Source organism: Aristolochia californica, unplaced genomic scaffold (assembly GCF_029961685.1).
Source record: "Aristolochia californica isolate CCGP_79_NKW_82.1479 unplaced genomic scaffold, dmAriCali1.0.hap1 SCAF_12, whole genome shotgun sequence".
NCBI classification, from domain to species: domain Eukaryota; kingdom Viridiplantae; phylum Streptophyta; class Magnoliopsida; order Piperales; family Aristolochiaceae; genus Aristolochia; species Aristolochia californica.
In genome coordinates this window covers 31,231,148-31,255,976 of record NW_027181793.1, presented here as the reverse complement: position 1 = coordinate 31,255,976, position 24,829 = coordinate 31,231,148, and the positions used below count along the sequence as shown (strand labels likewise).

Below are 24,829 nucleotides of genomic sequence, written 5' to 3'. Positions count from 1 at the left end.
GCTCTCTGCGTTTGATAGAAATTCCCCATTGAAAACGGAAAAAAAGAATCCATATGTTCAAGGAAAAAAGAAAACAGTTCAATCGTAGAATAAAATACATTTTTTTATATTTAAAAACTTACTTACTTAAATGAGAGTTTGAGCAGGATATCATTTTCTTCAAACCAACAGAAGCCATGAAAAGTTTTTAATCCGAGTTGATGAGATCATGATCCTACTCATTTCCAGCTCCCAATACAACGACTTGTCCCCATTAATTAATGTATTAATCTATTTTACTAGTGTCAACAAGGCCTACGCATGTCAAATTATTATAATCCATGGGTCAATGTTTCTCCATCTTAGAATATGGCTTCTTCCCTGTCTCCTTCTTCCTCTGTCTCAATCTCTCCCGCCCCCTCATCGACCTCTCTGAGATTTTAATCCATTAAACTAACTGAAACTCGGGATATGATTCATACGTGCTTACAATGTTATTTAATGTGTTTCTTACGTTGGGATCTCAACTTTGTCTGCTCCGGTTAGTTAATGGAATTGGGCGGTACCATGGATTAAACTCATGTTTTGGGTACATGTATCGATCAATCACATTTACTTCCACGTTGCCCAGCATGCATGAGCTGCCAGATATGGGTCCCTTCCTACAAGATGGCCTCCTTCTCCGGGCCCTGTTTTTTGACGTTTCGTCTGGTGCAGCAACTGGGGCCAGATCTGTCGCCGTATGGAGACAAAAGGGTCGAGGTGGGGCTGCCATTAACGTATGGAGCTCTACGAAAGACCAGTTCTCAGTCCCGCCGACGACCACCGGCGGTTGGATTCGGTCAACAAAGTGGGCTTCTTCCTCTACTTGTTTAACGCTTGTAGGCTGACGCGTTGAAACTAGAAATTGAAAATTGAAAGATCTACGAGAGATTGATTCCTAGTGTGGATTGAAGATTGCTTAGATTCCCGTCTTTTGTTTTTTTCCCTGGTCCAGCTATTTAACTTTCTCAGCCGACGAAACCGGCCTTTGTTTAGTAATTACTCGCTCAAGAACCCCCTTTTGTGGGCTAAATATCGCAGAGAAAAGAATTCTGGCATCCCCACATGGTGGTTAAATTTTCCAGAGGTTACCCACATTTTCTCAGGACGGAAAAAGCGGTTTAGTTGATGATGAAGGTTGTAGTTTTCATGGAGAAAGAAATTAAGAGTTGAGTTGGGAGGTGTTTAAAGGAGGATTATCGTAGGCAACAGACGGAAAAACTGTTCAAAACTATGAAAGAATCAAAAGTCGCAGATGAACTGGGACGACGTTTACTGGTGGTATTCATATTACGACTAGACGGCGGCCCAACGTTTCCCTCACGGTATTTCTTTTTCCTCTGGATAAGATTGACTTCTGCTTTAAAAAGCCTTGATTCAATCCGCCTATCACCATGCAAACGTTGTTGATGTTCTCGCAGGAATGATATCCTTCATGCATGCGTACTCGATCTAATTTCCGTAAGGGAGAATTAACACTGAACAGAATACAGAGAATACCATTTCCACCCAGTTCTAATATTTCCTCGCTTCAAACTCTACAGAACTGCCATCGATACGAGTTTTTAACGTGGACTTCTTCACTTCTTCCAGTCTTTGTTAAACCCAGAAAGTCTTCATTCCAACCCAGTTACAGATGCCCGGAAAACAAAAACAAGAAAATTAAACACAAAGAAAAGAAGATAGAAGACTATGAAAAGGAAATTAAAACGCCCGGTAATATATGATGATTAGTGTTCAAAGGGTCGGTTGATTCCACCAAACAAATGTGAAATAGGTCGTCTTTTTCCTCATCTGGTAGATGTGAATGAAGTCATCAGATGTTCAAGTGAGAGTATCAAGTTGTTGAGAAACTTTTCTAACATTTGCGATAGGAGTAGGAGAGGAAGAAAGAAAAGAAAAAATAGAAACAGTCAGCGGGTAAGCGTCGACCTTACATATATTTTTAGTAGATGATGTGAAGCTGAGGTTGCAAAGTTTTTCCCAAATGATCAACTTGGAGAGGAGATTTTCATGTAATCTAATACGCTGATGCCAGGGCAAATTGTTTAAAACTGGCTCCTTTAAAAAGCTGTATTTTGAAGCTTAGTCAAATTTTAAATACAAGTCTTTACAATTAAAACCTACAAAGAAGACTGCCTCTTCATTATTTATCCAAAAAATATATTTTTTAACACATGCTCTTGATCACAACCAACAATTGATATTTTTAAAAAAAACTGCAGACTTGATTTTCTTTTCACTGCTATCGGTATCATCTGGGCAACGGTAGCTTATCTAACAAACCAATTAGGAAGATAAGTGCCACTAAAAGTCTCCTTAGTCTCAATATAAAAGATGCAAAGGACTTCTGCATGCTTAAACAAAAGCCTAGAAAGCTTACTAATCAACCAGTATTCATCCTTAAAATTTTCATCATGGAAAGGCGTTTTGAGCCTCCTCCGAGGCATATACCCTTTCTTCTAATCGTTTATGTGGAGGTTGTTAAGGTTTGTTAGTGTGTTGTTTTAAATAATAAGTGGGAACACTTGATACTTTGGTTATTTTCTGCTAGGTTAAGTCCCAATTGTTGCTATTCAATTCAACTGAGTCAATGCCTTTGATCAGGCATTGAATTGAGTATTAAAAGAAGAGATGTCAATTTCTACTACTTGTTTACGCATTATAAACTACTTCAAGTAAGATTTGCATTTGCTTTCTGATGAAAGGTTGGGGTTAGATTGATCTGACATATTAATCAAGTCCCTACTGAAACAAATACCAGGGGATTTGATTGATTCTCATAATCTACAAGTTGTATCCAGATACTAATGTTTAATCATCTTGTCATTAACTCTAATTAAGGATCATTTTTATGAAAGCTTATCATCCTAACTGAAGTACACTAACAACAGGTTTTGCCTATGAATCCTTGATCCAGTCGAAGAATGGTTTTGATCTCTCCACATATATAATACAAGTTTAAGCTGTCATTACGACACTTTTGCAAAGTTCATAATCTAATAATGTCAGAGTCAACAAGTTAGATATTGCCTTGAGATTGCAAACAAAATTAGCTTGATGGGTGATGGATCAGATCACTCAGAAAATGAACAAGTCAAAATTCCTCTGATTTTTTTTTTTTTTATACAAAATAGAAGACAACCCGTTCTATAATCTTTCAGAATCCAGATCCAATATGAGACTAACATGGGGCGTATACATCATTTTCTCATTCTTTGTATAATCTACCTTTCCAAAAGTCATCCTGAATTAAAAAAAAGTTCCGATGAATATGCTCCTGTTTTGGAAATAAACAAGCAAGAGCCCAAGAGTCTTCTTCCTCACTTGTTTCAGTTTTCATATATAGGAGAGTATTATTAGTCTAACAACGAGAAGAAATTATGCAATTTGAGAAGAAAGAGCCGTACAATCAAGGTACACTTGTGACGGCCCTTGGTGTGCTCGAGGGGCCCTCAGCCCTTCACCGGGCCTGTTTTGGATGCTGCATGCACGTAGAAGATGAGTTCTTTATACAGTAGGATGACCAGACGACACCACCGCCAGCTTTGACAAAAAATTCCTCCGTTCATTGTCTGTCTACTGGTGTCATCATCTCGTGTTGAAATTTCTGAAAGGATGGGCTTCAATTCTTTATCAAAGTAACGAGACGTAAGCTGTAGTTTCAAGGGAAAGTAATGAAGGATAAGATAACAGGAGCCTGTCATTAGATAAAAGAAGCAAGGAGAGAGATTAGAGCAAGAGAGAAATGCAGTTTATTCCCATTCTGGGACGATGGCCCGGGATTAGTTATTAATAGTGTATTTTAATCTTACTAGTGTCACGAACTAAATTTTCATTAATCCCAGAAAAAAAAAGGGCAAGTGAAAGTTCATACTTAAATATTCTTGCCAAATCTCAAATAAAGCAGTATTTAAACCTAATCCTAATCCCATTGTCCCAATATTACTAGATATCCCTTCTAAAACTTGCTAACTCCACCAACATATTCAATCTAACCAATTCAGGTAGAACCTAGACTAGTGACTATTCTATTTCATCTCATTAGTGTGAATTTTATGAAGTTAGAACATATGGATGGACCTATTAATTCAACAATTAACATGAGGACCCAACCTAACTACTGAACCTTTGAAAATAAAATTCAAATGAATTATTTATGTTCTTGCATTGTTGCAGTTGAATTAGTTGAAGTCGGCTTTAACCCTCAACACTTTCGATACATTGTTGCACCGAGGCAACAATATTTGCTAGGGTTGTTCATTTGTTCACTTGACACAAACCAGCTTTAAAGGGTATACAAGAGAAACATGAAGGTAAGGTTGTTTGCCCAATAGAAACATAACCCCAAATTCAGAGAAATTAATACTGCATGCCTATGTAATTCACCCTAGGTTTAAGATGAGGTGGAATATTTTAATAAGAAATTGGATCTGAGGTCCATTTCAAAATGGTTAGCCAAGTTAGAAAGTTATTTTTCAACTAATAAACCAAAAATCTTTGTACTCATTAATCTATGTCAGACAATTTTTTAACCCTTCTTTCACGTGTACACTCTCTTTTGTGGTTTCTACACATGGATAGTTTGGGTGGAAGCTTAAGTAAGATCACTTGCTCTGATATTTTGTGAACTTGGGTCCAATGTTTATCCCAAAATGACTAGCCAAGTTAGGAAATATCTTTTCTAACTAATAAACCTAAAATCTTTTTTTGGGAGTTGATGATTATGGCACCTCTAATTACCTATATTTTGATAATAACAAACTAAGTTGTTAACTAAAAATATATGAGCGCTATTTTCAGATATGGAATGACTCCATAATGGTGGAATCGAGCCCATGAGCCACATACAACTACAAACGGAGTCGAATCCAACGTATAGTAAGGTCTCAAGTAAAAAATGGAGTCAAGACTTAAGCTGAACCTACCAAAGGAGTCTAGCACACTTAGATGGAGTCGTGCCCATATAGCAAGTAAAAAGGGAAGATGGAGTGAACAACCAGTTACAATATGTTTTGGATAAAAAATGGAGTCGACCTTGACACTATGGAAATTGAAAAAGTCTAGCACACTCAAATGACTCCTTAGAGCGAGTAAAAAGGAGAGATAGAGTCAACACCAAAAGACAATAAGTTTTGGATTAAAAATTTTAGTCAACCCCAACATCATGAAAACTGAAGGAGTCGAGCCCTTTGAGGAGTAGACCCTGTTTTGAAAGAAAAAAGAAAGAGATGGAGTCAACCCCTAAACAAAAGCTATAGAAGGATTCGAGTGCTCAAAGAAAGATTCAACCATACAATTGATCTTTAGAACTAAACCATTTCAGAGGTGGATTTAAAGGGTCATAGGTCTCTACATTTTATAAGTATCCTACCAACATATTCAACAAAAAAAATATAATTAGTTGATTACAATTTAGAATTGTTTAGAGCACATTTTTACTTATTTTTTTAAAATACCAAAATCAACCTTATCTGTTCTAACAAGTAGTTTTTTTAATGTTGGAATTCATGCTATATATATGAAATCTGACACAAAGTTCATATATACTTGCTTAAACAAAATTCAAAACTCCCAAGTGCTCCCAAGTGATTTTTCAAAGTGCTAGTGCGTTTATGAGCCAAGCAAAAGTACTTTACTCCAGGTTTGTTACTGAAAGTTTAAGTATTTATGTTCATTGACTTTTAGGTTTGTTTTGCATGCTTGCGTTCTAAATTGTGGAAGAGTGGTTTCTTAATGCTTCAATCGTTTTGGACTTGATTTTTAATATCATTTGACCATATTTTTAAAATCCTTCTATATAACCAGCTTGTCTAGACCATTCAAAAGCCTTGTTCTTTGAAACTCATATCATAAGTGCTGCTGAAAATTGATGGTAGATTCACCATAGGATTGGTGTAGTCAATTTGATTCTTAATTCTTAAATCTGTCTTTCAAGAGGTTTATATGTACTTTGAATAGTTAAGCAAGTCACCCTTGCAAAATATGTATAATCTGATTGAGAGTTGTAAAATCTCTTAATCAGGTTCTAGGTACTTGTACCTAAGAGTTGTTGATCATAATTCAATTAATTGGGTCCTAGGGCAAGGACTCCTTGGGAGTAGAGTAGTAAACTTTAATATTAGAAATTCTTGGTGTTGTGGTTGATTGACTTATAACTCTGTTTTGATGGTTGTGCAAGTCACTCATAAAATTAGCCATAAAATTTGATAAAGCCACTTCTCAGAGCCTTGATCTGTTAACCCAGCAGTCATGGTGCATCGTAGGAGACTCTAGTTTTCTCATAATAAATTAAATTTCTACTGCAAACTTTACTAGTGAATGAAATTTTTGGGTTGTGTATGTTTCTGAGATTGAGGTTAGTAGGTTGATCTTCTATTGCCATGAAAAAGCAACGTTTTCGTTAAGAGGTTTAAGGTTCGTGGATGATTTATTCACTCTAGAGATAATTTGTTCATGGAGATTTCCCTTGATTCATACTAAGTAGAGGCATTTAGTGCTTTTCCAAATAATTCCGGGTACCAAATGGAAACTGCCAAATGAATGAGACAGCTTTATGCAAGAAAAAGATATTCGGAGCTTCCAAAAAATTATTTGATTAAGTGTGAAGTTCTCAGTGTAGATGCTATTTCTGGCATTTTCTTTGCAGTCTGCTTGTTATTGAAGAAGCCAGTGGTCTGTGCTGTTTTTTTGTTCTCCTTTGGGTGTTTACAATTCTTGCTCTCAGGAAGAACAGACCATGATACGACACACAGGATGAGGAGCATAAAGGTCAGAGTGAACTAAAAATACCACGCTTTGATGATTACTTTGAGACAAATCAGACTCGGAAAAAGTTGCCACTCGAGTTACAAGTATCTTTAACAGCAGCATTTGCTAAAATTCCTGTTTCTTGATTCCCAGATATCCCGGGGGGCAAGGTCATTCCAGATATTGACTTACAACCCTTCATGTTCTTACTATTTTGTTGCTTATAGAAGTTTGCTTATATAGACAACTTCCTTTGTAGCAGAAGATTAGTGTTTATAATTATCTATTTTCTCTCCTTTCTCTGTTCCCAGTTGTTGAAATCTCAGCAGACACACCGGTAGCAGATGCAGTAAGATTTCTACCTAAGAAAAAACATTTTAGCTGCTCCAGTGAGAAATTCAAGAGGCCAAGCTTAGACGTGATTGAAACTGGGGCTCTCGGTGCTCTAGGAGCTCTTGCACTGGGGGCTACAGGGCCCCTGGCAGTTGCAGGTCTAACTATTGCAGTTGTTGGTGCTCTGGTAGCTGGGGGAGTAGCTGTAGGTAGAGGAATTGGGAAAGATGCTGCCAATAATTTAGGAGAAGACTACTAAAAAATCCTTTTCAAGTCAACCATAGTAAGATCATTTTTGTTTAGGAATTTGATTCCACTTTCTATATTAACTACCTAAACCCATATGCAACAAGCCACTTATCTTCCCGTATTATCAGCATATTGTTCAATCCCATATTCAAATTTTCTTTCTTTCTTTTTCTTTTTTCTTTTTCTGTTGTGATGTCTATTCATTTGAGGTACAATTACTCTTGAAGGCCTACAGGTGGGACCCTTTTATCCCAGTTTCAACCGATAGTTTCATGCTCAGCCTGATGTTGTTGCTATCAAAATACAGAATGAGGAATGTCCCAGTAATCCAAGTGGAAAAAAGCCTTGCATTAGGATTTTTTTTTACTCAATCAGCTAATGTGAAAAGTGCCTCCAAGAATGCATGGGAAGAGATTGGTTTGATTGCATACCGGAATGTCCGCTCCCAGATCTAATCCTGAATGCCTTCAGAGCATGAAGCACCACAAAATTGGAAGACTGCCAGTTGTGAAAGGCGAGAAAAGGAAAATTCTGGGGAATGTAAGCATAAGAGACATCAGATTCTTGTTGCTCAAACCTGATCTTTTCTCCAATTTCAGGCATCTGCATTTAACCATAACTCTTGGTATCAACCTTTCTGCATTTTAACGCATTTAACGTTTGGCATCAACCTTTCTGTATTTTAAAAGTAGTCGGTCTATTTTCTCTTCCTGGAAAAATAGATACCAAAGATTAAGCACATGAAATTTTAAAAAATAAAATAAAAATCAAGCACATGTTAGTGGTCAAATGCAAAAAAAAAAAAAAAAAAATAGTTAGATCTGATCATCAATAGAGGGTTGGGATTTGCTGAAAAAGATACCATGCCTCTGGAACAGGTCCATGTGAAGAGTCCCAAGAATGGGACCCAGCCGACCATTCTGGAACCCTTCAGAGTTGCAAAGAATTTATATTTCTGCTAATCCTATTCTAGGCTGCACTCCACTTGGAAAGAATGAAGCTTGCACCAAGAAGTTTGGCAATGGAGGAAAATGCCAAGTAGTCTAACATGAAAAAAATGAAAAGAAGACTAGTTGAAACAGTTGCAAATGGTCATATTCCAAAAGAGTGCATAGTGCCTATGGATTTAATCCCTGAAGAGAAGTTCTGAGTTCTGCATCTGAAGCTGATACTATAAAATCCTGATATCAAATATCCACAAACAGTAACTTGGGCCTTTGGTTCAATGGACATGGGTTTCTAGTATAAAAGGTTCAAGTCTCACCAGGGGATAAGAGGAGTGTGTGCGTTTGTGATCAATATTCAAAAAATAAAAAAAATAAAAAAAAATCTACAAACACCAGGGTATAGTCAGGTTCTCTTTAAGTGAGTCTTTTAGTTCCCCAGGTTGTCTCCCATTTTATTCTTTTGCAGGCAGCTGACTGTAATGGAATTCACGAAAACGTCACAACAAGTCCAGAATGTGGCAGAATCCAAGTAACCCCACCAACAACATGCAAACCCAAATCGCTGCTGGGGAGTGTGACACAAATTTTGGCTTTCAAGGGAATTCACAGGATCTATGTGGTAGGGAGGGAATTTGCAGTAATTGGGGTTGTGATAATCAAAGATGTCATTTCATGTTTTATCTACGACCCCCCTGACCATTTTGACAAATATTTTGGCTTTGCCATGAAAGAAATGTTGGACGAGTACTGGACATTATCAGCTTAGAACTCTGGTTCAAACTATGCAATCTGAAAATGAATTCAAGTATGAGTTACAAACTTACAGAATGGCTTTTGCACAAGGACTGTACCCGAGGGAAGATGTCAGTACGAAAATTTTGTGTTCAAACTATTTTGTACTTAGCTTTCTGCTATCCAGCTACAACCAGAGACTTTCTGAAGCCCCTTGTCTTTCATGATCTGCCTCACTCTCTCTGCCTCTGCCCACATCCCATTTTGGGCATATATAGCCGCCAGAATCACATAAGGAGTTGCACTTCCTGGATCTAACTCAAAGAGTCTTCGAGTCATCTCTTCACCAAGTTCAATGTCAGAATGAATTTTACAAGAACCAAGCAAGGAAGCAAAAATAGATGCCGAAGGGCTGGAGATCTGCCTGCTAAGTTCTCGGGCTTCACCAAGCCTTCCAGCCCGGCCTAAAAGATCAACCATGCAACTTACATGCACAGTAGAGGAATTGAGTCCATGCTCCCCAATCATCATCCTGAACATCTCCTGTGCTTTATCGAGCTGACCACTGCCTCCACAAGCAGAAATGATGGAAAGGAAAGTGGCCGAGTTTGGTTTAACTCTTTCCTTCTGCATTTGATCGAAAACTGCAAGTGCTAATTCATTTTCCCCATTTCGTCCATACCCATCAATCATTGCGTTCCACATTGGTACATCTTTAGATTCTCTGTTAACTCGATCAAAAATAAGTTGGGCCTTGTAATGGCACCCGCATTTCATATACATGTCAATGATTGCAGTCAAAAGAAAATTATCATCGTAGTAGCCCCTTCTCATCGTGTAACAGTGAACCTCTTTCCCATGTTTAAGATCAGACAGAGCTGAACAAGCAGGCAAAATGCTTGTGACTGTTTTTAAAGTTGGTTCCACTGAGCCCTTTAACTGCATCATGTTGAAGAAATTAAAAGCTTCAATTCCATCTCCCAGTCGTGCAAACCCACTAATCATGGTATTCCAGGTGGCTGTGTCAGGCTCCAAACCTTCTGATTCCACTTGTTCAAAAAGGTTCAGTGCAATATCTCCCTGGCTGTGCAAAAACATACAAGAGATGATGGAGTTCCATGTAGTTATGTTCTTGTCACTCATTGTTCCAAAAAACTTATAAGCCAATGCAGGGGAACCACACTTGGAGTACATATCTACGAATGCCGAGCCAAGCTGAACATCAAACTCCAATTCATGCTTCAACAGAAAACTGTGAATTTGTCGTCCGAACTGCAATGCTGAAAGGTCTGAGCAAGCTGAAAGAAGAGAAAGCCAGGTGACTGAACTGGGTCTTTCTACTAACCTCTCCCTCATTGCCTTGAAAAGATCAATGACCATAAGAGGCAAGCCATTTCGCAGAAGTCCAGACATCAAAGCATTGTAGCTCACCACCTTCTTATAAGGCATCAACACGAAAACTCTCAAAGCCGAATCCACTTCTTGGCACCTCGAATACATACTCACCATAGCAGTAGCAACATAGATATCCATGTCGCTCCCCATTTTTATGGCAAAACAATGGAGCATCAGACCATCTTGTGGACTTCCACAGGCAGGCAAAACACTAGCCAGAGTTACAGAGTTGGGTCGTAGTCCTCTCCGCTGAAGTTCTCTAATAACATGTAAAGCCTGCCTAAAGGAACCAAATTGTGCAAAGCCGGCTATGAGTGCATTTAAGGAAGTTAAGCTTCTGTTCGGAATTTCACTGAACACTTTAAGGGCATCATCTAATAGATAGAGCTTCATGTAGACATCTGTAAGAGCAGTACCCGTGTAGACTTGAGAAAGAAAACCAGTTTTGACGACATGGGTATGGAGCTTCCGAGCGTCCGCGGATGATAGTAGCTTGGCGCATGCTTTCAGGAGAGATGGAAAGGTGAAGAAATTGGGACGATAACCGGAGGAACGTAGCCGAGCATATAAATAAAGAGCTTCTCTGTATAATCCTTGTGAGACTAGTTCTCTTATGGAGGTAATACCTACCATTATCGTGCCAATCAATCCCAACCATCACGTATTAGTCATTCACTTCTCCAACCGTTTCTGGTTTGCCATCAACTAAAGCCTGGAAGCACCAAATGTGAATAAATCGTTTCATTGAAGAATGACGTTCCCATAGAAAGCAGTCTTAAAAGATTGCCCACGCAATGACGGAGTTCGTTGTTTTGCCAAAGATTAAACTCGTCCCCTGGCACCTGATCTGATTCCACAAAAGTTTAGGATCGCCACTCATCGATGCTGCTTGTTACTCGTATTTCAATGACAAATGAGAAATCAAAAGCGTGGGCAGTAGACTAAGAATGAAATTAATGGATTGCGCTAATAAAATTACGGGGGAATGCTAGACAACAAGTCTGGCAGGATTGGTATAATGTCCGACGAACATTGATATACAGGTTTCGTCGTTACTCAGAGTATGTTGCTGCGGAGAGGAAGAAAATCCCATTTATGATCTTCATTATTTGGAACTGTGGAAACTCACAATCGGAGGTTTTAGAGCTAGATAATTATATTCCGAACTTCTGACGACATAATATACAGTTTCAGTAGACAAACGCCAAGACTGAACAAACTTAGGCTATTTGAGTTCTAGATAAAATTTGTTTTTTGGATAGCAAGCTAAACGCATAATTGGATGTCCTTTTGTCTTCTTCAAGTTATTGTTTGAAACTGTCTTCCTCTTTCCAACCACCCAATGAAATGCTAACACAACATCTAAGATGAAAACTTGTTCTTGACAAACAAATTAAACAAATGAGGGAGGAGAAAAATGAACTGCCCCCGCTCCATAAAAGTTAAAGATGAGAAATGCATCAAGCAGCATGTCGAAAAACCTATAACGCTGAAGTGATGATATACACAACTCCTTGGCTTGTGCAGTAGTATTGCACTATCTCCTTCTGCTCATTATTTAGAAAAACTCTCACGATACCTTTAGTAGTTGATGAAAAGCCTCTTGGGGTAAATCAACAGAACCAACACGCTTCATACGCTTCTTTCCCTCTTTCTGCTTCTCCAAAAGCTTCTTCTTGCGAGTAACGTCACCCCCATAGCATTTAGCAAGAACGTTCTTCCTCATAGCTGAAATGCTGAGAAAATTTTCAACAGAAAAGAATAAGGACCCAATTCAAGGTTAATACCACCAAACAAAGTGCTTCAATTTCTATGCCAACCAGTATCTATAAGTATTGCAGATAGTATAAACAAAAGTGAAAAATAATTTAGTCAAAGCAATCGATGGTCCATTCTAGCCAGTCTATCCATGTTAGACCAAGACCTCAACAGTTACAGGTGCATTACTCAAATTCACCTGATCAGTTCAACCAAAATCTATTTTACCACACTTCCAACTTAAAACATACTAATTGAAATAGGGCTCACTTTTCTGGATTATTTTTTCCCTCATCAAACTGCCATTTTAGCTGAACAGACAACCTGTCCACCACATCTTCTCAAGGCTTCTTGTTGGTTTCGCAAAGACTCAACAACAGGCAATAAAAACACAGGCCCCCTTTGTCAAGACTGACCAGAATGTTCTAATATCAGGAGGAACAAGGCACCAACATCATATACTAAAGGAGATTCAAACTCAAAATTATAGAATACATGTGAGAAGACATTCCCAAACAGTCAATAAAGATCAGCAAGAATTGGAGATCAAAACTATCGGAAGAATAAGACCATGTGACCATCATTCAAAAGAGTGGAGATACTAACGTCTCCCTGGCAATGACCTTTGACCCAATAGCAGCTTGTATTGTTATCTCGAACATTTGCCTGAAATAATAATCAGTAGAGAATGCCCTTCAGCTAAAAGTTCCCTATAAAGCAGGCGGTAGTTGATGCAGAGACAGAGAAAGCAAACTCTGTGACGGGACATCTTTTTTTTCTTTTATAGTTTAGAGAACACTTTTTCAAGGAAAAGAAAGGAAGAATCCCAAAAATCTTACTTTTTATTATTTTTAGCAGGCGGTAGTTGATGCAGAGACAGAGAAAGCAAAGTCTGTGACCAGACGTCTTTTTTTCCTTTTGTAGTTTAGAGAAGACTTTTTCAAGGAAAAGAAAGGAAGGATCCCAAAAATCTTACTTTTTATTATTTTTAAGTTTTTTCTATAGTAAGAAACTCTCATCTTTCAGTAGTTTCTTTCTCAAGAATCGAGTAATTTTCTAGGTTTAGAAGATTTTTACCCTGAAAGGTCATATGTTCTTCACACTAAGTAGTAGCCTTTTTTTTTTTTGAGAAAATCAATAATTGAGAACATTACAGATAGAAAGAAAAAAAGGAGTATGGATCAAAGTCTGCCTAAGTTAGGTGCACCCAACTTTTAATTTAACAATTAAGTTTAACATGAACTTGAAAATATGTGATTTGGGGAGAAAATAGAGAAAAGAGAAGAAAAAGTGGCCTGGATGAACAGCAGCCTTGCTGCCTTGGACGCAGTGCCAGAAAGGCGCGTCCTCTTCTTTTATAATCAGGGTTTTAAGTGAAATTTTACAAAAGGATAAAAATGACCTTAAATACTCAAAAATACATAACTCCTAAAATACATGTCTAAATTGAATGAAAATTGAACCAGTGATAAAGTAAAACATTGTCTATCTAATAGCTATACTATAAGACAAAAATGTAATATGGGATTGTGGAAGATGACCAAAATACCCCTGGATTGGTATTTTAACAGAACTAATAAAAACTAATCCTTTTCTTATTCTATATTTATTTTTTATCCTATGTATTCATGATTGATGTCTCTTTTAGATTTATTTTGTATTGTTTTGAATGATAAATTACAGATAATGACATTGTTGTAAATATAATCAAGGAAATGGCATTACAATAAATAATTGACTTTCATAAAAAAATTTGCATGAAGCCAAAGTTCACAGGACTTGAATATGGCCTCCTTTTATTTGAGGTCTTTTACAGTAAGTTGTTAAAGTTTAAAAGTCGAAGTTACAACTAGATAGGCCAGTCTGTCGAAAGTTCTTTAAGAGTAATGTTAAAGCAAGTCTAGAACTGAATTTTTAATTCAAAACTTAGTTCTAGGAGATCACAGATATTGAACTGTTAGCTAGTTGTGGTTACTTATGATCAGATCGATATTATCATGTTAATGAATTTTTGGAGCACTTTTAGGCTTTAGCACAAATATTTTTCTTCTCTCAGGATTTATCTACAAATTCAACTCTTGGTCATAGATTGGATCACAGTTTAATTGTCTTTTTGTCCCCCTTTACTTTCTTTTTCTTTTTTTCTTTTTCTGAAATGTTACTTTCCTTCTTTCTTCAGTTATCTAAATCAAGTTAACCTAATGCAAATAATGTCGAAGTATACCTGTCTATGAACTTTTTGAGCTTCTCCACCAACTCACGACCGATCCGTTGTGCCTTCAGATTATGAACGATGGTCGCCATAGCATCAACTGGTTGTCCATTTAGGAGAATGTCAAGCTTCACCAAATCAGAAGCTTGGTACCTTCCATGAAGAGTTGTTAATCAGCAGACAAAAAAGTAACATTTCATTCTGAAGAGCCTCCGCAATAACATGTCCTCACATTGGAAATATTGGAAGAACAGTAGCAGGCAAAAAGTAGCATCATGAATGGGAGGTACTGTTTCCTTACTCCTCTCAAAACAGTAACTTTCAACTTTGCTAGCTCTTTCATGGCAGGAACGCATGGAAAAGTTCAAAAAAATTGGACACCAGAAAATTAACATATACGACTCTTAAGATAAAATTATTGCCAAAATTATGGTTAACATTTAAAATGTCTGGGAATCAGCCGACTTGTGAGACAAGGTAAAAGTAGACATTGAAGAGAAAGCATAATGGCCTGAACATACCCTCCATCTTCATAATCAAATGAGGCATAGCCAGATGTCAAACTTTTTAATTCATTGTAGAAATCCACAACAATTTCCCTCAACGGTAGACGATATTTAAACATAGCCCGTTGACTGCAAAGAAAAATATATAAATCATAAGGTGTCCACTCTTTAATTTCTGAACAGCAACTTCAGTCGTCAAATAAAATCACCTGTCAATAAATGAGTACTCCAGCTGTTCCCCCCGCCTCTCAGAGCAAAGGGTGATCACAGGACCCACATATCTGAAAGTGCATAACAAACATTAGTTCTGTGAAAGTGCACTCCGTACATGCTTTGGAAACAACGGAAGAAGGTAGCTCATTATTTACTATCAATCCCAAGAGGACTTGGACTCAAGCAAGCTCATTATTTAGTACTTTTTTCTTTTGGTGTAACTATTACAATGGATTTATACCCACTAACCCCCGGGTCCTAGCCTAGGTAGACTCCAACTCAAGACCTCCTTCTAGAAAACCTCCCGTGTGACCACTGCAGCCAAGTCGCAGCTCCATATGTAGTACTAGAAATAGTAGATTAAACAATGAAGATATTTCTGGGATTATGATAAATATAATGAATAAGAAAGTACTAGGGTTACGACAAATACAATGAAGATGAGAATGCTAGGGCTTACTCACTAGGAAGAATTATGGTTGCCATGACTGTAGTACTAGAAATAGTAGATATAACAATGAAGATATTTCTGGGATTATGATAAATATAATGAATAAGAAAGTACTACGGTTACAATAAATACAATGAAGATGAGAGTGCTAGGGCTTACTCACTAGGAAGAATTATGGTTGCCATGACTGATGGTTCCCAGCATGCAGTTACACGTTTTCCCGGATTTGATGGCAACTGAGCAGGATTTTGAACATGTACTTTGCTACACAAGCCACCAATAGTCAAACTATATAAAGTAAACATTGCCCTAATCAAAATCAAACAGAAGCAATGTCTCCTCCTTATTACCTTCCATCAGAATACTCAAAAATGTAAGGCACAGTTGGAATGGTTGAAATAACCTGAGCTCCATACTCCTATAAAAATTGCAAGTAGCAAGAGTTCATAAAAGAAATAAGTAATAAATAAGTAGTTTTAAAATTAAATAAATAGACCAGTGAAAACACATCAATGAGTCCATACAGATAGATCCAGTCAACACAAATGTCACTGAAAAGGGAGCTATAATACTTCACTTTAGTGGACTATAACTTGAACATAAAAACAGCTTACAAGCTCTAGGTTCCAGGTTGTCTTACCACATATTTGTTTTTAAGCACTTAATGATCCATATGCTACTCATTTTAAGCAAGAGAGATCCTTCCCTTTTTGCCAAACAACTAACACAAGGTGTATGAACTGACAGCTAGAGCTCTGGTTTTCTATGATAGCATGATATGCAAGTGCAATTTCATGCCATTGGGTGAACTGGCAAGAAATCAATTTTAAACATAAAAAAATTGAACAAAAACAAAAATTCCTGTCACTAGTTTCTCAATTATAAGTACATGGTAAGAGAAGAGTTACAGACAGTACCTGTTCCAGGCGCTGATGAAAGACATCCATGTGAAGTAGTCCTAAGAAGCCACACCTGCACAGGAACCAGAATCTTTAACAATAACTATAATCTTGAGATAAGTATAGAAAATGATACATGGATTAACTCACAGAAAACCTGCATACCTGAAACCCATACCTAGAGCCATGCTACTCTCTTTGGTAACAGACACACTAGCATCATTGCATGTCAATCTCTCAATTGCATGATTAAGGGCATCAAAATCCGATCCATCTGCTGGATAGAGTCCAGAAAATACCATATGCTTTGCAGGCTTGAAACCTGAAAGCAACACCAAACATAAGGTCATTCTACATCCACAACAAAGAACAATGCATCAAACAATTTTAAGCTAATTATTTGCAAGTTAATCAACAGTTTGTCATAACCACCCTTCTACATAAAATCTTTTCCTTTTAGAAATGCCAACGAAGACTTTAGATTAAAATAAAACAGGCCCTAGTACGACATATCACATACCAATTCAAGGTATATCATGTCAGAAGATGCCAGTCTCAATGCACTGTACAAATGCATGCAAAAATTATGGAATGAATAACAGGTCCTGAGAGCATACAGACTTTTTTTTTTTTTTATGAAGATGTATTTTTATTAAAAGAAAAGGAAAAGGAAAAGGAAAAGGAAAAGGAAAAATTACAAAGGCGGAGGGACCAAATCTCTTACAACGAGAGATTGCAGGAAAGCTCCCTCCTTGGCAAGCACATCTGAGAGCATAGAGACTCCGTCACCAAGACAACTCATTGCTTTCAGTGGTAAAAGTGTAAATATTACTTATATGTGGAGCTAAAAGCATGTGTTTTAGCCAACATATTCATAAATAGTAGCTCCATTTCAAAAAACATATTCATAAATAGTAGCTCCATAATGAAGTAAATGTAGCAAAAAGCAAATAAAGTAATAAAGTAAAATATCAACATAATTACCTGGAAGGGGATCAACAATGCTTTTTGCATGATAAAGAGTATCACCAATTCGTGCCTCTTTAGTAGATCGCATGCCACTAACAACATAACCCACCTGTCCTGTCAAAAGCGTTCCAGTTGGAGTGAGTTCTGGATGCATAATTCCCATATCCAATACCTCATAGACCTGGCCAGTTGCTGCAGATGCAATCTTATCCCCTTTCCTCAGTGCCCCATCAATGACAGCCACATGACAAATTACTCCTTTGTATTCATCATAATATGAATCCAACAAAAGCATTCTTAAAGGTGAACTGATCTTCCCAGAGGGAGAAGGTATCCGCTCGATAACAGCAGGAAGAACATGCTCAAGCCCTTGACCTGTTTTAGCAGAGGTCAAAAGGACATCTGTTGGATCAAGATCAAACATAGATTTTAGCTGAGCTTTCACACGCTCAGGGTCAGCAATTGCCTGGTCAATTTTGTTTATGATGGGGATTATAGTTAGGTTGGACTCAAAGGCAAGATAGAAGTTCGCAACAGTTTGTGCTTGGACACCTTGGGCAGCATCAACAACTAACAGAGCACCCTGACATGCAGCAAGTGATCTTGAGACTTCATAGCTGAAATCAACATGACCAGGTGTATCAATTAAGTTCAGTAAAAAGTTTTTGGGTTCATCTGCCTCAGTAACAACACCAGGATGGCGAATTGTATGTTCATGGAACATTGTAGCTGTCTGTGCTTTTACAGTTATGCCTCTTTCTCTTTCTACCTAAAAATGAACCAAAAAAATTTCAGAAGAAAAAAAAAAAAAAAAAACTAAACTCAGAGTCAAAGGTAGAATACAACTATTGGAGCTTCAATGACAGGCACAAACAATGACTTGCAACACAGTCTATAGTGCATGAAACAGAGAAAGAGAGTGAGAGAGAGTGAAACACAGAGAGAGAAAGAGAGTGAGTGAGGTTCAAAGTTCTTTGGGGCCTTGTATATATGTATCTATATGTAAACATATATAAATAAATATATATATTTTCTACACACATATAGACATATATTAATACATATACACATAAATATCTAAAGAAAAAAGGAATATGAACCCAACCCCATGTAAATCAGGTGGACCCCTTCTCCCTCATTTACATAACACATGCAATTTAATAGCTAAAATTTTATTCATATTTCTTCTACAATTTTGTATTGCCTATATATTAGTTAGCTTTTATATTTTTAATTAATTTTTTAACACTAAAATATAGAGAATGACATTGTTGTTAAGATAATGTACATTGAAATCTTGTAAATAAAGTCACTTATAAACAAAGGGAAAATTTGAATGCAGCTAGATCCAGCATCCATTCCCACGAGTCCAACCAAGGATGGCTTGAGCCAAATTTTCCCTCGTGAAGAAGTTAGGGTGTTTACAAGCTGGTCATTAAGCTTACCCTATTTACAGCAGTGCCCTTTTATTAAAAAGGAAAAATTAAAAAAAAATTAAAATGAACATCAACTGTGACACATAGGACAAGCAGAAAATCTAGAAATAAGATCAATTATATTATAAGCTTCTAAATTAAACCTAATTGGTAAACTAAAATGTGGCTTCACCTATTGTATATGGACTCGAGTCTACATTCTTCTTTCCTACATACATATACACATACACACATATTTGTGTATATACAATACATGCACATGTGAATGTATACTTAGATATATATATATAGAGAGAGAGAGAGAGAGAAATTAGTGAACTAGCTAACCTTTTGTTCCTTCATGTACAAATTCCCTCAAACAAATCATTCCTTCAAGGCTGTCGCATTAAATCAATCTCATCTTTGTTTACCCAAGCACTGACTCAAGTTCTACCCACACCCCACAACTATTAAAAGAAAGGTAGTTCACTCTCGAAGGATCATGTTAAACTTTCAATAGGAAAAGATTCCCACTTGGGTAGGATTCATCTTTTTTTATTAAAAAAACTCCTCCATCCTTTATATATTCTCATGAGGGTGGATAAATCTTTCAATAATCTAAAATCTCATGATTGATCAATAAGGAGGCAATTTACTCAGTTGATATACATTACATTTCAGGTTCCCATCCCACGTCAAGTAATTTAACATTGAAATATCTTGATGCTAGCAAGGTACTAATTCTATCGAGTGAGTTTATCTGAAGCAGGAGGAGTTGTTATGTTTAGGGTCTCATACAGAAAACATGCACATTACAAGTCCTAGGTGGACCACAGATACAGTCACAGAAGGCCAGGAGGCACTTGTTATGTCTAGGGTCTCATACAGAAAACATGCGCACACCCACTCTCTAGCAGAAAAGCAACAAGCACAGTACAAGTTTCCTTGAGCTTAATGCCCGTATAGTATTGGAGCTAGCACATATCCTTCATAACAATAGGAGCATCATACGGCAAATTCACAGGTACATAAAAAATATCTTTCTTTATATAGGTATATACTGCAAACTTGGAGCAGATAACAACAACCATTTCATGTCATCAAACATCTTATAGAGAAAAACATTTCATTAAACATATGAAAGAGAGAGAAAAACGCATTGATGGTCATAAAAAAAAAAATAAGTATATTGGTGGTTATTTAAAAAAGAACAATTGTTGAGTAGTGAGACCCCAATTCCTAACAGGAAAGAACACCAAGAATGGATGGTAGGGCACTAGGATGCTAAGACATGATTTAAATTGATAATTTGTCCTAGAAAAAAGGAATATGTTGAATAAATAGATCATGCATAATGAAATTTCATACTTTTTCTTCTAGGAAAGATAGTAATTGCAGGGAGGGTGGAATTTCCATGGCTGCAAAAGCCTCTCATATAAATTGAGGATCCAAATTCATGCACTTTCTAATGATTTTGATAAGAATCTCTAACTGAATTAACGAAATGATTCTGTTGATGAATTTACATAGACATTTCACAAGTAGTGAACTAATTTCCATAAACTTGTAAACAACTGATCCATTCAAACCATTACTACGAGCAAGTGTCAAGATAAGATTTCTAAAAAAGAAGTGGATGTAGGAAGTGCTATTGTGGATGTCTATCTATTTCTAAATATCATTGTAATTCATCCATTTAATTTGAGGTTATACCTGAACTAAAGGAATGGAAGATTTCTAGGGTTATCAAATGATACATGATGTGACCCGATCATACAGGTGTATAGCAAGAAAAAGAGTAGATACACAGGAGACAAGGTGATCAATCAACTGACTCTCATTTTCTAGCCTTTTCTTTTTTTTGATAGAGTTCCATGTTATACTTCAAGGGGTTTGTAATAAATCATTTACTTTTGCAGCCCTATCACTCGATCAACTTTGGAATGAATGAATTTTATCAGTATTTGGTTTCTTCTAAACATTCGCCATAACTCAATCAGCAACAAGTTGGATTAATTAAAAAGAAAATACACGATCCATTCACACGGAATTGTGGATGAAACACTACTGAGCAAGGAAATCTTAGTCAAACAGGTTCCAGAGCTACCAAATAAAACCACATAATATGTATTTGAAAAAAGAAATAGTCTAGGTGCTAAGATATCTAAGACGAGGACTGTAACTCAGTTAGGTAGAGCACCAGTTACATCCGTGCCAATGCATTTTCAGGGGAGTTCATAGATGTGGCATGGGGACTACACATTCTAAAGAAAAAGGTCAGACGCTCTCGCTTGTGGGAGAAACTGAACATAAATAAATGTTTAAAAGCATTGAGCTTAGATGTATTAGTAGAAAACTCTTAATTACCTGTAATTTATCGAGGTACTGAGGCTGACCATGTCCTTTCCTGATAGTCCCTGTGAGCTCCAGAAGGCGGTCCGCTAGTGTCGACTTCCCGTGATCGACATGCGCAATAATGGAGAAGTTCCGAATCCTTTCCGCGGGATAACTGTTCAAATCAATAACATTCTCCTTGGAGCTGTGGCGGGAATGGGAACAAAAAGTCCGCTCGCAGCGGCAGGGATACCAACACCATCCACCTGAAGTTGCGTTTATTCCAAGCACGGAGGAAGCAGATAACAGATAACTATACTTTGACCCCAGAGCTTTTGAAGCTCGTTTCAGGTAACCCATTTGAGGGCTTTACCTGATACAGTTATCTGACTTCGCTGTCGTTAATTTTAGGCTTTCTGTGAGATTTCATGGTGGCGGAACTCGGGAGTTTGAATCGAAGCCGATCCAACAGATTGAGCCGTACCAAGTTCCGTGTTTTTACAAGTTACGTTTATACATGATCGATGCTACTAGCCTCCAAAGACCAAACCTGTACATTGATTCTCGAGCAAGCCGGCACCCGCCCACGAGGGCTCACAACAGGAACACCGAGGAAACAAAAGCGAGGGGTATGGCCACGTCACACGACCAGATTCTCAACCTGAAAACAATCGAAAATAATATTTTATTTTTAATCTTAATTTTTTATTCACAAATAGTTATTTTACAGAATATACATGGAAGAATTATGAGTGATTAACGGGATTATACAATCACCGGATTTACAAAATATTTACATAATTTTTCCTTAAGGGAATAAATCTCAGAGTAAATCTTAACACTCCCCCTCAAGTTGGTGTATAGATATCACTTATGCCTAACTTGTCAAGACATTTGTTAAAAGCTCGGTAAGACACTGCCTTGGTTAGCACATCGGCAAACTAATCTTCAGATCGAACATGAGGGACTTCAATGATTCTTGCTTCTAACTTTTCTTTAATAAAGTGTCTATCAACTTCAACATGTTTAGTTCTATCATACTAGATTGGGTTGTGGGCAATATCACATGCGGCCTTATTGTCACAATATAATTTCATAAGACTTGTCTGCTCAATATGTAGTTCTTGTATCAATTTTTTTATCCATAATAATTTACATATTGCCTTGGCCATTCCCCTGTAATCGGTTTTAGCTGAAGATCTAGCCACCACCTCTTGTTTCTTACTTCTCCAAGTGACCAAATTTCCACCTACAAATGTAAAGTATCGAGAGGTGTCTATTGACCCAGCCCAATCGGCATCGGTATAACCTTCAATTTTCAAGTCACCTCCCTTTTTAAATAAAATTCCTTTCCCTATAGATGATTTCAAGTAGCGTAGGATACGGTTGACGGCATTCATATGTTCTTCACTTGGAGAGTGCATAAATTGACTAACCACACTTAGTACATAAGCTAAGTTTGGTCGGGTATATGCAAGATACATTAACCTCCCAACTAGTCTCTGATAACGCTCCTTGTTAGCAGGAACTTGATCTGAATGTATTCCCAGTTTCAGATTTTCTTCCATAGGAGTACTGACTGAACTACATGCTGTCATACCAGTTTCCTTCAATAAATCCAAAACATATTTTCGTTGAGATAGAAAAATTCCTTCCTTGGATCTGGACACTTCAATGCCAAGAAAATATTTTAAGTAGCCAAGATCCTTCATTTCAAATTCTCTAGCAAGACGACTTTGCAATGATTTCTTTTCTTTTGGATCATTCCCAGTTACTATCATATCATCAACATATACAATAAGAGCTGTGATAGCCTCTTTGTTATATTTCAGGAAGAGAGTATGATCTGAGTTGCTTTGCTTGTATCCGATAGATTTCATAAAATTCGTGAACCTTCCAAACCACGCCCTCGGGGACTGGTTCAAACCATATAGGGATTTCCTCAGTTTGCATCCTTTGTTTTGCATAATGCATCCAGGAGGCAATTCCACATATACTTCTTCTTGGAGATCTCCGTGTAAAAATGCATTTTTTACATCAAACTGATATAAGGGCCAATCAAGATTCACAGCTAGAGATAGTAGAATCCGAATGGTATTGATTTTGGCCACTGGTGCGAATGTCTCCATATAATCGATCCCGTAGGTTTGAGTATATCCTTTGGCGACAAGCCTTGCTTTGAACCTTTCAATGGTGTCATCGGCTTTATATTTAATGGTAAATACCCACCTGCATCCAACTGGTGTCTTTCCTACAGGTAGGTCAACCACTTCCCATGTTGAATTCTTCTGAAGAGACCTCATTTCTTCATTCATGGCTTTTTTCCATTTAAAATCTTTCAAGGCTTCCTGCACACTATTAGGAATAGATATAGCAAATAATTGATTCACAAATACTTCATTTGCCTTTGACAATCTATGATAAGACACAAAATTATGCATGGGATACTGAGATTTAGAGGTGAGAAGAGGTTCATAATTGACTCTAGGTTTTCCTCTTGTGGTTCGATGAGGTAGCACTCTTAGTTGAGTTTCGGAACTTACTTGAGGTTCAGACATAGACTCGGACTCAGAAGACAATTGATCCATTGGTACATTTATGAAGGGGGAAAGATGGCGGCTGAGACTCTGGTTGCATCACTTCCATCTGGTCTTGTCTTTCTCCATCCTGTGAATTATTTGGATGTCCACAGTTGTAATCAGAATATTGACCACTTGTAGTATCCAAGATATCCAAATGATGATAAAGGGTCTTCAATTCAATCCTGTTCTCCCCCTGTATTGAAGACTTGGGAGTAAAATAATACATGTTTTCTTCGTGAAATACTACATCAAGAGTGACATACAATTTGCGAGATGGAGGATGATAACAACGATAACCTTTCTGATGTTGAGCATAACTAACAAAAACACACTTGAGAGCTCGAGGTTCCAATTTATGTCTCAATGACTTATGGAGGTGAACAAAGGCTACACACCCAAAAACTTTAGGTGGTAGATTCGGCACAGCAGGTGAACTTATGGTTTTATGAATAACACTCAAGGGAGTCTGAAATGTAACACATTCGAAGGTATTCGATTGATAAGGTAAGCTGTAGTTGTGATGGCTTCACCCCAGTAACTTGCCAACAAATGAGCTTCAAACAAGGAAGCACGAACAACCTCAAGAAGGTGGCGGTTCTTTCGCTCTGCAACTCCATTTTGCTTAGGGGTGTACGGACAAGTAGTTTGATGAGTAATACCATGATCATCTAGATATTCTTTGAAACTTTGATTCACAAATTCTTCCCCATTGTTACTTTGAAGAGTTCGTATTGTAGAATGATACTGAGTGACTATCATTTTGTGAAATTGTTTAAACAATGAACTAACTTCACTTTTTGACTTCATTAAACAAATCCAAGTCATACGGGTGTGATCATCAATAAAAGAAACAAACCACCGTTTATCAGTAAGGGAGGTTATATTTGTTGGATCCCACACATCAAAGTGAATAATCATAAAAGGTATTGGACTCCTATTCATTCTTATTGGGAATGGAACAAGATGGTTTTTTGCCAATTCACATACATCACACTTAAAATCTGAAATAGATAATTTTTCCAAAAGTGTAGGAAACAATTTCTTTAAATAACCAAATGATGAA

The 24,829-nt window shown here is 37.2% G+C and overlaps 2 protein-coding genes and 1 pseudogene across 2 annotated transcripts; 1 reads left to right on the top strand and 2 right to left on the bottom strand.

The window, feature by feature from the left end:
* The first annotated feature begins 6,564 nt into the window (after window positions 1-6,564).
* On the top strand, window positions 6,565-9,066 carry LOC137946894 (SNF1-related protein kinase regulatory subunit gamma-1-like; annotated as a pseudogene).
* Window positions 7,553-11,468, bottom strand: LOC137946303 (pentatricopeptide repeat-containing protein At2g02750). The gene is made up of 2 exons (XM_068792543.1): window positions 9,125-11,468; window positions 7,553-8,063 (listed from the first exon to the last, which is right to left on the bottom strand). Exon 1 carries the CDS (start codon window positions 11,058-11,060, stop codon window positions 9,201-9,203), a length of 1,860 nt encoding a protein of 619 aa, XP_068648644.1. The 5' UTR covers window positions 11,061-11,468; the 3' UTR covers window positions 7,553-8,063; window positions 9,125-9,200.
* A 193-nt stretch (window positions 11,469-11,661) lies between these two features.
* Window positions 11,662-21,638, bottom strand: LOC137945777 (translation factor GUF1 homolog, mitochondrial). The gene is made up of 11 exons (XM_068791796.1): window positions 21,218-21,638; window positions 17,451-18,204; window positions 16,632-16,788; window positions 16,485-16,539; window positions 15,918-15,985; window positions 15,727-15,831; window positions 15,113-15,184; window positions 14,919-15,032; window positions 14,410-14,550; window positions 12,792-12,851; window positions 11,662-12,163 (listed from the first exon to the last, which is right to left on the bottom strand). The coding sequence occupies exons 1-11, from the start codon at window positions 21,542-21,544 to the stop codon at window positions 11,998-12,000; spliced, it is 2,019 nt and encodes a 672-aa protein (XP_068647897.1). The 5' UTR covers window positions 21,545-21,638; the 3' UTR covers window positions 11,662-11,997.
* Between the last annotated feature and the right edge of the window lie 3,191 nt (window positions 21,639-24,829).